General features: G+C 36.2%; 1 protein-coding gene across 4 annotated transcripts; it reads right to left on the reverse strand.

Annotated features, from left to right (window-relative positions):
* Positions 1 to 3,232: 3,232 nt before the first annotated feature.
* On the reverse strand, positions 3,233 to 7,347 carry LOC104905618 (protein MID1-COMPLEMENTING ACTIVITY 1). 4 transcript variants are annotated; one of them, XM_010694206.3, is made up of 8 exons: positions 7,187 to 7,347; positions 6,475 to 6,900; positions 5,592 to 5,968; positions 5,288 to 5,397; positions 4,979 to 5,050; positions 3,949 to 4,055; positions 3,752 to 3,845; positions 3,233 to 3,656 (listed from the first exon to the last, which is right to left on the reverse strand). In XM_010694206.3, exons 2-8 carry the CDS (start codon positions 6,880 to 6,882, stop codon positions 3,604 to 3,606), a joined length of 1,221 nt encoding a protein of 406 aa, XP_010692508.1. In that variant the 5' UTR covers positions 6,883 to 6,900; positions 7,187 to 7,347; the 3' UTR covers positions 3,233 to 3,603. The 4 variants fall into 4 exon arrangements, 3 of the variants coding, with proteins under 3 accessions (XP_010692508.1, XP_010692507.1, XP_048502589.1); XM_010694205.4 differs by having other exon boundaries at positions 6,475 to 7,058; XM_048646632.1 differs by lacking the exon at positions 7,187 to 7,347 and having other exon boundaries at positions 6,475 to 7,180.
* Positions 7,348 to 14,534: the final 7,187 nt, after the last annotated feature.

Here is a 14,534-nt window from a genome sequence, read left to right on the forward strand (position 1 = left end):
ATTTACCAAAAATCACTCACTTCCCATTCCCGTCTAACCGTCTTCCACACCACCCCTGGCACCGCCACACCACCACCGGAACACCGAAACTTTGTCTCCACTATCATACCACCACCACCATCACGCATCACCACCACCAACACACCAAAGGAGACCGATTTTTTTAAAATATATATATATATATATATATATATATATATATATATATATATATATATATATATATATACAGAGGGGTCAAGTGTGGTCGTAGGATGAACCACCGACTTAAGCTACAGACAATCAGATTTGGCATCTGCCAGCAAGCTACTTCACGGTGGCGAGAAGATTTGGGACACCTTGTTTGGGCTTTTCATTGCTATGACCAAAGGTGAATTCATCGACAAGATGAATGGCGGTTAGAGGAAGAAACAGAGGCCTAAGTAACTTTAGGATCCACGAAATCCACATATAAGGACTAATTCCTGTAAAGGTAAGATGAAGGGAAGTCACTTAAGGGAGTGGGAATGGGAGGGGGATGTGGGGATGCGTGGGAAGGGGGAGGGGAAGGGGAAGGGGAAGGGGAGGGGGTTGCGGGGATGCGTGGGAGGGGCATGGGGAGGGGGCTACGAGGATGCGGGGGAGCGGGAGGCGGTTGCGGGGTTATGCAACAACGGGGGAAGGGGACGGGGGTTACGTGATTCAGCTGGGGAATGGGAGGGGATGGGAGCTACGAGGTAGGGGAGGGGTGAGGGGGTTGCGAGGCTTCCAAGGGAGGGGCTGCGGGGTGGAGGAAGAGGGGTTGCAGGTAGTGATGGCCACTGGTGCGGGCTGGCGAGCCGGACCGTGGGTCGTAGTAGGCTAGGCTGAGATTTCACGGCCCAAGACTGGACCGTGAAATCCATGGGTTGGGTGGGTTGGCCCGCGGGCTGAAAAATCTTGGCCCACACCGGTCTGTTACCGTATTTTACGGTTCGTGGGTTTGGTGGGCTGACGGGCCGGCATGAGAATTTTTTTTCAAACTTATTTAATCATTGAAATTATTAATTATTGTTACATAAAATCTGTAATATGAATTAAATATAAATACAAATATTAATATTAATGAATAATTTGATTATTTTTAAATTTGATTGAATTATAATATATGCAATTTGATTAAAATATATACAATTTGATTAAAATATATACAATTTGATTAAAATATACACAATTTGGTTCTGTATTTACTTGGATTGGGCTGGTCTGATCTGGTTCATGGGTCGGGTTGGACCGGTTTCATTTCCGGGCTGGGCGATTTTAGTAGTGGGTTTTAGTGGGCTGGGCTCAAGAAATTTGGCCCACGGTCCACCCACCAATTTCAGGGTTTGAGCTGGGTTGGGCCGGGCTTTTTGCTGGCCCGGCCCACATGGCCCATGGAGTGGGTTAGGCTGGATTGGCCCGTACTGTTGGCCATCTCTAGTTGCAGGGTGGGGGAAGGGGGTTGCGAGGGTTGTGAGGGAGGGGGTAGGGATGCAGCCTGCAGGGGTGGAGGTGGGGGGAGGGTGGAGGTGTTAGGTGTTAGGGTTAGGGTATTAGGGTTAGGAGTAGATTTAGGTTATTTAATTAGGGTTAGAAGGAGATTAGGGTTAATGAGTTTAACGTCGTTAGTCATTAAGGGTAAATGGATGTATTTTTACAAAAGTGAGGGGTATATGGTGAATTCAAAAGTCGAAAGGGTATACAGTGCAAAAAGAAATTTATAAAGGGTATATGATGAAAAAATTGATCTTATTATAACTTGAAACACACAATGCGTGGATTTGAATCTAGTATAAAATAAGAAAACATAGTAGATGTATATTTTCTAATAGTAATGCTAATGTCCGGTTAGTATGGTGTTAGTTGTTGTATGGAGGTTATGCCAACAATTTAAATTAAATCCTTACAATTGTTTTTTTGACATCGGGAAAATTTCCATTAATTAAAAATGGAGTTAAAACCTAATGCAATTACAATTAAACATAATCATAAAGCATACAAACATCAAGATGAGCTTCACTTGCTCTTACATACCCTACTAAGCAAACCCTTCTTGTTGCTGATCCACTTGAAATGAACCTTATCTTGGGCGACTTTTGGATGGGTTTGGGTACATAATGTTATCGGGATCCTAATTTAGGTAGTAAGGGTTGGAAGAATCGAAATGACATGATCGAATTGTAGGATCGTAAGATTCTAAAATATAGGGTAATTAGTGATAATTATGCTATAATGTGGTCAAAAGACTCGTGTTAAAACTTTACACATATTAATAATGACATTTTTCATTCTCCAATGGTGATAGTTTTTTATTACTCTAAGATTAAAGTAGCATGTGACTAAAATCTAATAGGAGAAAGATAATATTTGGAATTATTTTAGAAAGTTTATGATAAAATCGGATCGTACAATTATTTTGAAAAGAAAAAGTTCTGGTGTCGGTGGTCGGTGGTCGGTGGTCAGTGATCGGTGGTGGTGTCGGTGGTCGGTGATGGTGTCAGTGGTCAATGGGATATAAATTAATTGGGTATTAGTGTATGTGTTTTATTTAATTAAGTTGTCTAATATCTTTTTTAATTGTGGTTCCCAACTTTCTCTCTTTAGGTTCCTTGATTTGCGTGCCACTTCTCTATGTTGCACTTTTTTAAAAACGGAGGAAGTATATTACTAGTAGGTTTTAAGGACTCTTATCAACTCCTTATTAATATTATTATTCCCGTTATAATTCTCATTATATAATGTACACACCCGTTTATTAGCTTTCTGCTACTACAAAAATGTATTACTCCCTCCGTCCCAAAATATAGTTCTCATTTCCCTTTTTTCACGGTAATTTATGCAAGTAAAATTTAAGAGGGAAAGAGCATTAATTGTAACATTTTAGTTGAGTAAACAAAGAAAAAAAAAAATCAAGAAGCAAATAAATGATGGAACACGGTTTTTCTAGACAAATTACGAAAAAATGTGGAACTAAATATGAAAATAGAAACTATATTTTGGGACACCCAAATTAGAAATGGGAACTATATTTTGGGACGAAGAGAGTATTTGCCTTTTCAAATACCAAGTCTTGAGCCTGTCATAAAAAAATATATATACCAAGTGTTGAGAATTGAGATTATCAATCCAAGATAATAGATAATCCTAAAATAGCATTTAGAAAAGAAATGGGGCAATCGTGGATCGAACACGAGACCTTCAGATCTTCAGTCTGACGCTCAGCTATTGCCCCTTCCTACCTATAATACATTCTGCACTCAGATAACGTTTCGCAGTTTTCCCCATTGTTTCCAATAGACCAATACTAACATGACCAGAAAAGCATAACTAATAAAAACCGAGATAGTGACAAAGCAAGATTAATCAAAAGTAGTTTAAACTCCATTGAACTATACATATGCTGCCTGCTAACATCCATACTGAGTGCAATAGTGTCTATCTGGTTGGAGGCAGGAGAGTAAAGCAGATGCAAAGTCTCTTCTCATACGATTGCGTAGCCGAGCCTTCTAATGAGCAGCTCTTCAAACAGCAAATAGATTGCATAGATAGAAAGAACATCAAACCCAAAGCAGCATTCAGGATAGGTTGCCAAGACATGTGAATTCAGAACTCCATCTGTTGTGCTGAAGGTGGGCTTGTCATGCTTTTCACGGGACCTGCATTCATTGTTCAATCAAATGATGGATTGATTGACGATTGAATTAAGATAGAACGAAAGTAATTGCTGATTAGACAAAGTAAGAAAAGGCACCTTTCACTCCGCGAATCTCCATTTCTCGATATTCTTGGACAAGAGAACAGCAGCAGCATAATAAATGAGAGAGGAAGTCGTCACATAAACCTCCCTGAAACAGATAATCGGTGCTAAGCTAAAAGATATAAAGTAACAAGCAGAAAGTATGACATTAATGAAACCACGTTGATCAGATTATGGATACAGAGAGAGACCTTGATATTAAAAATCTTGCGGAACTTTTTCCGAATACAGCAAGTGTAGCAACAACATGACATAAACAATGAGTATGCTGCCAACTCATTGCAAGCCTCTCCTGAAGCTGTGGCAATCAGAGACAGGAATACTTTAGAAATTTCCAGGTCCATTATCATTGATTATAGAACTAGTTGTCCCTCAATTTCAACAATTAGAGTACTTTTCTTACTTGACTTTTGAAGCATTAAGAAAAGAGGAAAAGAGCAGTTTCAAAAAATGGAAGACGATGAACAATTATGAAATGACTAATGATATCAAGAATTGTATGATAATTAACTAAAAGCATAGAAAAATAGATGCTATGAAATGGAGATAGAATAGCGGATAGCATTCTGACGAAAAGATTAGTCACTAAATAGAGGAGATATTTTCCAAACATGTAAATCTGAAGGGACCATATGGCCTGGCTGAGGCAGCTAGCATAAATGATGAGGAATAAAGAGAAAAGTCTGGCATTTAGTACAAAAGATTGGTTGCTTAGAAACTCTGTGTTTTCCCTATGCTAATCTGAGAGTCCTTTTCATATCTGTATATCGCTCTTCTCTGGATACACCAGCTTTCACACAGATTTTTTTTTCTGAGATATGAATCTCCCACTCATTCGAAAAAATGGAAGACATGGACAAGACAGATTGTGATATCAAACAACGTTTTCACTATGGATTATCATGAGAACCAAGATTCTTCCTAGACCTATTTTTGAGGCTTTTACCATTACAATAACATCTTACCTTCACAACCTTAGCTACTGAGTATCTAGATTGTATCAGGAAAAGAACAAGGATACGTGATTGAAACTCTAGTAATCAACTCCAATTTTACGTTTTCAATGAGTAAGAGAGACTATGCTTAGGATAGGACATCATGGAGTTTAAACTAAAGCAATTTGAATGATATCACAATATGAAGTTGCATATCAGATTAACACAAGTACCATACTATCCTAACCTAGCTTGAGAATGACAAAGGTAATAATGAGTTGCTTACACATGTGCGTGTTGTTTGCCACAGATGCGATTCTCGAAATTGTCCCACAAGGGAAGAAACATGTTTTTGCACCTGTCAAAATGAACATCAATGAGCGTGCTTTCTAAGAGACTTAGAATTGATCATTCAAATATAGCAAGGAATTTTCGCCCTTTATTGCAATTTGAAAGATCAATAACGTAATTGCATCATTGTATCTCAAACCCTATTACTACTCTGGTCTCTGAACACTAAAAATGAAATGTTCTCCACTTTTCCAAGCACCCCATATTGATAGAAATTGCAGAGCTCAAAATTCAGAAAACATACACAACTTGGGCTCTGAACAACAGTCAAGCAGGTCAGTATGCCAATCCTCAACAGGATCTGATCCCTTGGGATACTTCAAATCATGTTCCCTGGATGGTAAGGATGTCATCCTGCACAAAATCATTCACATATGGGCAAGAATTATTAGCTAACATATCACAGCCAAGCTCCACATCTCAACAGAGAAGCCTAATAGACATAACTATGCTAACCTGAATCAGTAGGCAAAAGAAAGGCCAGTAAATACAATAAGAGCTCAAAACTAAGCACAAACCAAAAAACAATTGCCACAAAGCTTGGTCACCTGACGGTAGATAGAGCATCATTACTCTTACGGCAATTCTCATCACCAGACAAGGCTTTTCGATCACGAGAATTCGAATAACTTGCCTCCAAGTTTCTGGAGTGCCTCGAGGCAGCTTCTGTCACCCCTATTAAGTGTTGAATCACTTGACATTGTTTGACATCCTGTGACTGCTGCAGTTCCACCTGAAGCTTCTCGAATTCTTCTGTAAGGGCCTGTTCAAATCGCAGACTAGGATAGGAACAGGATAGGCTCTTCTCGAGTAGCACCGTATCAGCTTTTGACGGTTCCTGATTCAATATAGCAACTTGCATTTTTCTGTCAGCCTCCTCTAACGTGTACTCATATTGATCCCTTTGGATACGTTCTAATCTTTCCTGGCCAGCATAAGAAGGCACACAAAGATACATCAGGCATACCTCAAGCCCCTAACAGAACCTTAGTCCATATAACCCCAAACATTACCGAAGAAAACTTATCATTACATTTCTTTTTGTCCCCAATCATATCAATTTTTGTGTAAAATTGCATTACTTTATGGCTTATGCAATGGCATCAACAAATGCCACCTGAAATTGGGAGCAAAAACTTGGGATAAAAGCCAAAACAAGCAACTTTGATTTTTTGCAAGTTTGCATCATATTTGCATATGATTCATAAGAAATGGAACAAAATTATCATCAAACAAGTAAGATTCGAACTTAGAAGTTGCAATAAGAAGTAGCTTAAACCATCATTGAAAAACCTTTGCAGTACACTACATATCCAATTTCTGAAAAAATCATTGCAATAAAATGGACTTATCAAACATTACAAATTAGAACCATTCCACGAAATGACAACAATGCAAATAACCATTAAATCATAAGACAAAGAACCTCACCTTAAAGCGGGCATTGCTAACAAGGGTTAGTAATGGCATAATCCGCAAGTAACGATCGATTTCGTCTTGAGCTCGCTTAAACTGGTTGACAATGCTCCACCCCATTGCCACCAGATAGAGATAGCTTTTATCTTCACAACTATGAACCAACACATAAGCTCTTTTCAATGCATCCTCTAACTGCTCTAAAGGTTCTCTTGTTTCTGGGTATTTTTTCAGCTCTGAAATCTTAAGTTGCTCCAACAAATTCCCTATTAACTTCAAGTGATGAGCAAATTTCCTGCAATTCTTCTTGTGCAGTCTAGCTCTATTTGCGGTATCAACTATCAACCCAATTAACCCAACTGCATTAACTCCCGTCAACTGGGCAAGATTCCCAACCTCATTCAAAGTGTCCCAGTTAGACATTTTTTGCTCTTCTGAGGTCTTCTCAAACACATTCACAGGAAAATTCTTTTAGCAATTCAGTGAAACATGTTATCTGAACGTAATTTTAAGAAGATTATACTTCTTTTGAGCATAAAGTGTACATTGTAGGGCACAAGAATCAACAAATACCCAGTAAATTTTAAGGAGAAAAAGACCTGAAAACAGTTTAAAGTAACAATAAGGATCAAAGTTGATTTCTTGGGCTGGAGATTAGACTGTTCATGCCGACATAAAGGCTAAAGCTGGGGAGAACAAGAATTAACAAAAAAAAAAAAAAACTCACATGAACTAAGTGGAATGCAGTCTGCCTGTGCTCAAACCTGCAGCCCCATGAGAGAGAGAGAGAGAGAGAGAGAGAGAGAGTAGCTACGCTCTAAGAATACTAATGAAGTTGAGAAGTGAAAAGGGGAAGAAAAGCAGAGAAATGATCAAGAATAAGAACACAAATCTCAATATTTACATAGTGTTTCAAAAAAGTTGTACTATTTGTTAGGTAAATTTCCGAAAATAACATCATCTTTTTTTTAAAATAAAAATCTGAGTAAAAAAATTGAATGCCCATGCATTTAATACTTGGCAAGATTTTTGCAAAACCTATAGTACACATTGACTTGTAATAGTGATTTTTCTAGTAAAAATTATAAATATGCATTTGCCATAAGTTGTGATGGACACAATGCCAAAAAAAAAAAAAAAAACATAAATTCTTTACTATCCTTCAATTTATAATTTTTTGTTCCTTTTATTTTCACAACAAATCTCAAGTTATTACTTATAACTAGTTAGAGCAATTTACAAATTACAATGAATAGTCTTTACTTGGTCTTTGGAAGAGAAGACTAGATAAGATTTAGTCTTATTGTAGAAGACTAATTTAACTATGGGGGAGTAAGAGTTGGTCTTGGATTCTAGACTAACAAGTAACAACTGCATGGAATAAAGAGTCATCATCAATAGAGTGGTGATATGTGTATGAAAAGAGAGGGGATAAACAAAGTATATGATACAGTATAAACCGTATAGTAAAAGTAAGAAAAAGACCAACCTTCCCATTGTAATAAAAAAAGAGCATTACTATTTACCACTTATATTTACTAATATCGTCCCTATTTTTTTTTCTCATACATCCCTAAATTACCCCTCCCCCCTCATATACCCTCCCACCTCTCATCCTCACTCCTACTCCTTTAACTAAGCCACTAACTAGAGTTGTTCAAGGACAGGACAATCCACTAAACCCGCTCAAACCGACCCTTGGCTTGGACAACAAATTTTGACAATTTTTTAAAGGGGCGGGCCAAGCCCGACCCGGTAAATTTAATATTAATGGGCAGATATATACAACCTCAAACATATCACGGGCTAGCCCACCCGACTTGTTTTTCATAATATCTATTTTCTATGAAATTTAATTTTTTAATCTTATAAATTTAGTGTTGATTTATCTTTTGGAATATATAGTTTATTTGCACTAATATAGCTTTGGTAACACATAATTATCTTCATTCTTAGCTTTACAACCTAATTTGTCGTCCTTTAACATTTTTGTTACGAATTTTTTTGACTTTATCTTTATCTTACATTGTGATTATCAATTTTTTTTTCTATTTTAACCAAAATTATGTTTTGATCTATATATATTAAAGGAAATTAGCTAGACTTATTTGAAAAAAAAGGTATTACTCATTAGGCCCACGGGCATACCCGCCCGTTTATTAGGACGGATCATGGACAAGTAGTTAAGCCCGCATGAAAGGGCGTGGACTAGGCATATTAGGCCTGTTGGATAAAAATTTAAGGTTAGGTCCAGCCCGCAACCAGCCCAAACCCGCAAATAATCACCTCTACCACTAACCTTCAACACAACCACCACAACCACCATACAAAAATCACCACCACCACCAGATGCCACCTCCCACGACCACCAACACCAAAATCATGTTCAACACCTCCACCACCACCTTTGAAACACGACGAGTTGACCGAATTTGAATAGCATGGGTCCCAATGAAGAAGGTGAAAGTAAACGGATAATCATCAACTCAGATAATTTGTTTAAATTTTTTCTGGTAAAAAATCACCCCGTGGAATCGCTCTTTTTTGGTTTCCTCCTTCGAGAAAATGAACGTTTTTTTCATTTCCTCGGTGGAGGAAACAAAATTTCTGTTTGGTTTATAGCAATTAACAAACTAATTTTCTTTTCCTTAGACGAAACAAACAAGATATTCCTTTCCTCTACTAAGGAAACGCGAAAACCGTTCGTTCGTTTCCTAGCGGAGGAAACGAAGATCCGCTTTGGTGCCATGGTTGCCAAAATTTTTTCTGTATTTATTTAACTTTATTTTCAGTAAATTACAAAAGTTACCTGAATTTGATTTATAATAACATTTAATATCGAATAATTACGAATAATATTAGCATGTTAATATTGATAATTGTTTTAATTTTAGTGAATAAATTACGAAAATTATTAGCAGGTTAATAGTTCTAAATTATTTTAATTTGTTTGAGCATGTTAATAGCATATTAATATTAGCGTTTAATGATATTAGGATATTAGATTTTTTCTCATGAACCCGGTAAATTTTTTTATTCACCACAAATCCTCGATAAAATTCACATATACCTCTAGCGGTGTAAGTTCGATTTTCAGTTTGGTTTTGGGGGCAAACCCAAACCAAACCGAAAAACAGGATTATTTGATGACGTGTTGGACTATATATATATATATATATATATATATATATATATATATAGGGGTAAGATCACATGAGAATGCTCCTTACATGAGAAATGAGAATGAATCTCAACCACACGATTGGATTAGAGTTACAACACTTGTTCATTAGAGTTATATATCCCTCTAAAAAATTTTGAATTCAAAAAAAATTTTGTTTTTTTTGAATTTTGAAAATTCAAATATTTTGTTTTTGGAGTTACATCACTTTTTCATTAGAGTTACATCACTTATTCATAAGAGTTATAGCGTGCAAAATTCATTCTCATTTCTCATATAAGTATGCATTCTCATATGAACTCACTTCTATATATATATATATATATATATATATATATATATATATATATATATATATATATATATATATATATATATATATATATGTTTATGTTTATGTTTTATATCTTTGGCCCAGTTATAATGTTGCTTGAGGCTCATTGTATAGTTAGCCTTGTAATTAATTAGGTTGTAAATGTTACGTGGGAACACAAGAAAATACAAAACACATAAGTTATCTCTCATCCCTCCATACTCGAAGGTCTGCCGGTTGCAGCCTTGTCATGGTATCAGAGCCCTGCCTAAATCTTAGCCTCACCCGTGTGAAGTGTTAAGGATACAACTCATCAATGGGGGACGAGAAAATTGTGATCCCTGTAGCGAAAGGGGAGTGGTAGGTGACCGCCACCTCCCATTTTACCTGGGCTCCGGCGACCAGCCGGGCTACATGATCTGTCATGTAATTTTCTCTGGCGAAAATTACGTGGCCTAGGCGCGAGCGATGACGCACTCCCTCCGTGCGCGACGTAAGTTCATATTTATTTATGGTTCGGTTTCTAAACCGAACGAACCGAATTCCTTGCTTGATTGGAGAAATGTACACTTAATGATTGTCTCATGCCTGCTGAGGAGCATGGAACCGAGAATTAACCATACCGCTGCACAATAACGCCAAAGAATACAACATAAACACACAATATATATATATATATATATATATATATATATATATATATATATATATAGTCAAACATGCGAGTATTGTTTGTGTTTATATTATATATCTTTGGCCCAATTATGATATTGCTTGAGGCTCATTGTATAGTTAGTCTTGTAATTAATTAGGTTGTAAATGTTACGTGGGAACACAAGAAAATACAACACACAAAAATTATCTCTTATCCCTCCATACTCGAAGGTCTGCCGGCTGCAGCCTTGTCATGACGCAATTTTTTTTTTCAAATCTTACAAATACTACGGTAAATCAAACTTTGAATCATCAGACATAGAAAAATTACTTTAAATCACAATCGAAGTTTGGAAATAAAGTACTAGAATTAAAGATAGTTGAAAAAAACAGTGAAATAATGGAAAAATAAAGAAAATACATAAATATTTTTCAATTCTTCGACTCTCCGAATTGATTACAAAACGCCCAAAATTCAAATGGTGGGTTCTTTTATACCCTTTCTTTATCTATTTTGAGCACTCAATTCGAAGTCCACCACAACAATATTTCGAGTTCTAAAGATTGTGTGAGGAGAGAGAGATTAAGCAACTGGGCAGAAAAGAGAATGAGGACTGTCGGGGAAGAAAAAGAGTAAAGTAGGATTCTGTTAATAGTTATGTCATAAGGCCATGGGCTTAATAAAGTGTAAGGGCTGATAAAATGGGCTGACTAGAGAAAGAAGCGCCCATTATCTTTTTTTAAAACAATCAGAAGTTCAGAACCCATGTAGGATAAGTAAGCGGTTTGGTTTGGTTTTTTCCAATTTTTCAAAATAAAAATCGAACCAAACCGAAAACCAAAAAATGAAAATTCTTTAGTCCAAACCAAATTAAAAAAAACCAAATTATTAATTCAATTTGGTTTCATTCGCTTTTCAATTTTTAACCAAATAACTTACACCCATTTATACTTCTCAATTTCTTGATAATTTTGCATATGCCCTTAATGATTAACGACCATCAATTTTTTTGATCATTAATCCCTAATTTCGTTATCAAACTCTAATTAACCCTATTTGAATCGTTGACCTTAATTGACCACCATTAAAATAAGACAAATGGCCCATTTTATCACTCTTCTTCTATAATTCTCTTTCTTTGTCTTTGGCATGAGGTGTTATTTCAATGCTGATTTGTTAGGGTAAATGAGTGAAATAGGGATCAATTAAGGTTTAGTAATGGAGTCGAGAGTTAATAATCAAAAAAGTTGATACCAAAAAATTGAAGGTGTATGGTGAATTTTGAAAACATTGAGGGTATATGTTGAATAAAATTTTTTTGGAGAGTATATGGTGAAAAATCCGTTAGGATATTCATAATTTAAGTATATTAGATTTAATATTAGTGAATAATTTGTATTAATTTGTAATTAGTGATTATTGCATGATAATAGTGATAAATAATTTTTATAATAAACGATTAATTGTTATAGGGCAATTTATTGATTAATGTTGATTAATTAGAATTGCTAGTAATTAAAAGATTGTAACAATGAACATGCCTGGATATTGAATTGAATAATTTAAATTCATTAAAGAGAAATAATTAATAATTAACATTTGATGGAAATGGTCATAGATGTGCTTACATTATTAGTCTATGTGCATGCAACGGTAGATTTATAACACCAAAAACTGAGGTGAAGTATTCAAAATAAATATTTAGTGGGAAAATAATTAGTATACAATAATACATTACTAAGCTCAAATATTCTAAGTTTCTAACGGATCTCTGGGTGGACCTTGTGCAACGTTAGCCCAAAAGATTTATTCTTACCTATTAAAAACATATTTCATTATTGAATATCTATATTATGTTACAAATATTAATGCATCATCATATAATGAACCTAGAATGGAACAATTACTCCTTTAGTTTTTTTAATACTACGTTGTTCTTATGCACAACAATTTATGCAATGTTACTTTTAAGTTTTTTTTAGTGTAATTTTTTATTCATCTAATATAAAATAATGAGAAAAGGTGAATTATGTAATATTTTTGGGTGGAAAAAGAGAAGAACAAAGTTAAAAATATTACTTTATGATGTACCAAGTAACTCAAATAAGAAAAATGTAGCAATTAAAAAGAAAACAACCATTTAAAAAAATTGTAGCAATAAAAAAAAAAGGGAGTACCTACCAGTCTACAACACTAGCATTCCTTGTTGCCTTGTTAGCAAAGATTCTGCATTTATATTCACCCTACTTTTTAGCTAAGACAAAGGACAAATGCCTATTAGCGAGTTGGTGTAATCAAGAAAAGGTACTAATTCGTTCATCATTTTTTTTGGGTAGTTTTTACCATTCAGACTATGGACAATGTACGTGGTGGGTGGGACTGTACCAGTGCTTTTTTCGCCCCTTCTTGTATAACAAACCAATTGTTGGTGTAGCTCTGAAAAGAAGGGAATAGGCATGGAAATAGAGAACTTTGATGTTTGGTTCATATAATTTTGGTATGAGGTATGAGTTTATAATGAGCAAAATTCATATCTAGTGTTTGTTTAATAATTTACTAGATTTAAAACCCATACCTCAAACCCATAAGATATGGGGTTTAGAAACCCAAGCGGGAGCTGGGTGTGGCTCATACCAATACCTCTAGGTATTAAATCGAAGAAAATTTTTCATTCCCAAATAAAACCAAATACATGGTATTAGGTTTCAAGTTCTAAACCTATACCACCTTAATTTCATTCCTGATTCCAAACCCACACCACTATATGAACCAAACGCAGAAGGGATGAGGTTGAAAAACAGGAGGGATAGAAAGGCGTAAATTTTAGTAGAGGAGTGGAAGAAGTTAGCTGAAGAAGCATCAACAAGCAGAAGTGTTAGTGGATCATCATACATCTATACATATATATTCAAAGGCGTGCGTAACAACGTCGATGTGCCTACGCTGAAGTCTGGGCTCGAACCCATGACCTTATGTAAGGGTTTTCAAAGAATCGCCATCTCATCTAACATCTCTTAGTGATCCATGTTTCCACAAAATTAAAAATATGTGTTGTAATTAGTTAATGCTATTAAACATATCCATTGCATCCTTAAAAATAAATAAATTTGCATGTTCATTAAAATTAATTATGTATGCATGATACCATTTGAAGAGCAGTGGTGACCACTACAGTACTACCCCAGGGAGTTTTAATTCATGTAATCTATGTACAATTAAAAAATTTAGAAATTGCATAGTATAGGGTTTGATCCCGAGACCCCAAGTACATATACTAAAGTCTTAACTATTGGATAATATTATATGTAAAGGGTAGAATGGTAATTTACTAAGTTATAAGTCTGTATTGTAAACACTATATATATTGAATGTCAGGGTTAACTTACATCAGGTTAACACAATTATTTCCCATACTTGTACATGGTATCAAGAGCCTAGGTTTTTCTAAAAGAAAAAACACAAAAAAAAAAACAAAAACACAAAGGAAATCTCTATTTTTTTTCCATCGTAATTTTTTTTTCCTGGCCATGGCTTTCATGCAGTCTTTGCTGCCCCACCACAACCACTGTCGGCTGTATCTTCCGCCGCCCCGACCATCTCGTCGGCGTCGCCTCTCGCCGCACCGGCCATCACCGCTGCCGCAGGGCTCCAGCCATATGCTGGATCGTTCTTTTCCTCTGTTTCCACGCCTCCTGCTGCTCACATTCAGCATCCTCCGGTAGGATCCACGGCAGCCCAACCTCTCACGCCAGTGCGCCCCACCGCCGTCCAGCCGCCTGTCGGCCTTTCTCTCGCGGCGTCCTACTCAGCATCGGCTTATACGCCGTCTTTCTCCGCTGCTTTTGGCTCCTCTGTTTTTCCCTACGGTTTCTCTTCGGCCCTCGCCACCACCTCGCCGTCCCCGACGCGTACCTTGCCAAGATTTC

This window comes from Beta vulgaris, chromosome 1 (genome assembly GCF_026745355.1).
Source record: "Beta vulgaris subsp. vulgaris cultivar EL10 chromosome 1, EL10.2, whole genome shotgun sequence".
NCBI classification, from domain to species: Eukaryota; Viridiplantae; Streptophyta; class Magnoliopsida; order Caryophyllales; family Amaranthaceae; genus Beta; species Beta vulgaris.

Excerpts from the sequence above, each read along its gene's own strand:
- LOC104905618 (XM_010694206.3), bottom strand. The coding sequence starts at position 6,882 with ATGTCTAACTGGGACACTTTGAATGAGGTTGGGAATCTTGCCCAGTTG. Across the intron at positions 3,846-3,948 it reads GCAAGATTTTTAATATCAAG|GGAGGTTTATGTGACGACTT; the intron begins GTCTCTCTCTGT and ends TATCTGTTTCAG. Across the intron at positions 3,657-3,751 it reads GGAGATTCGCGGAGTGAAAG|GTCCCGTGAAAAGCATGACA; the intron begins GTGCCTTTTCTT and ends CAATGAATGCAG.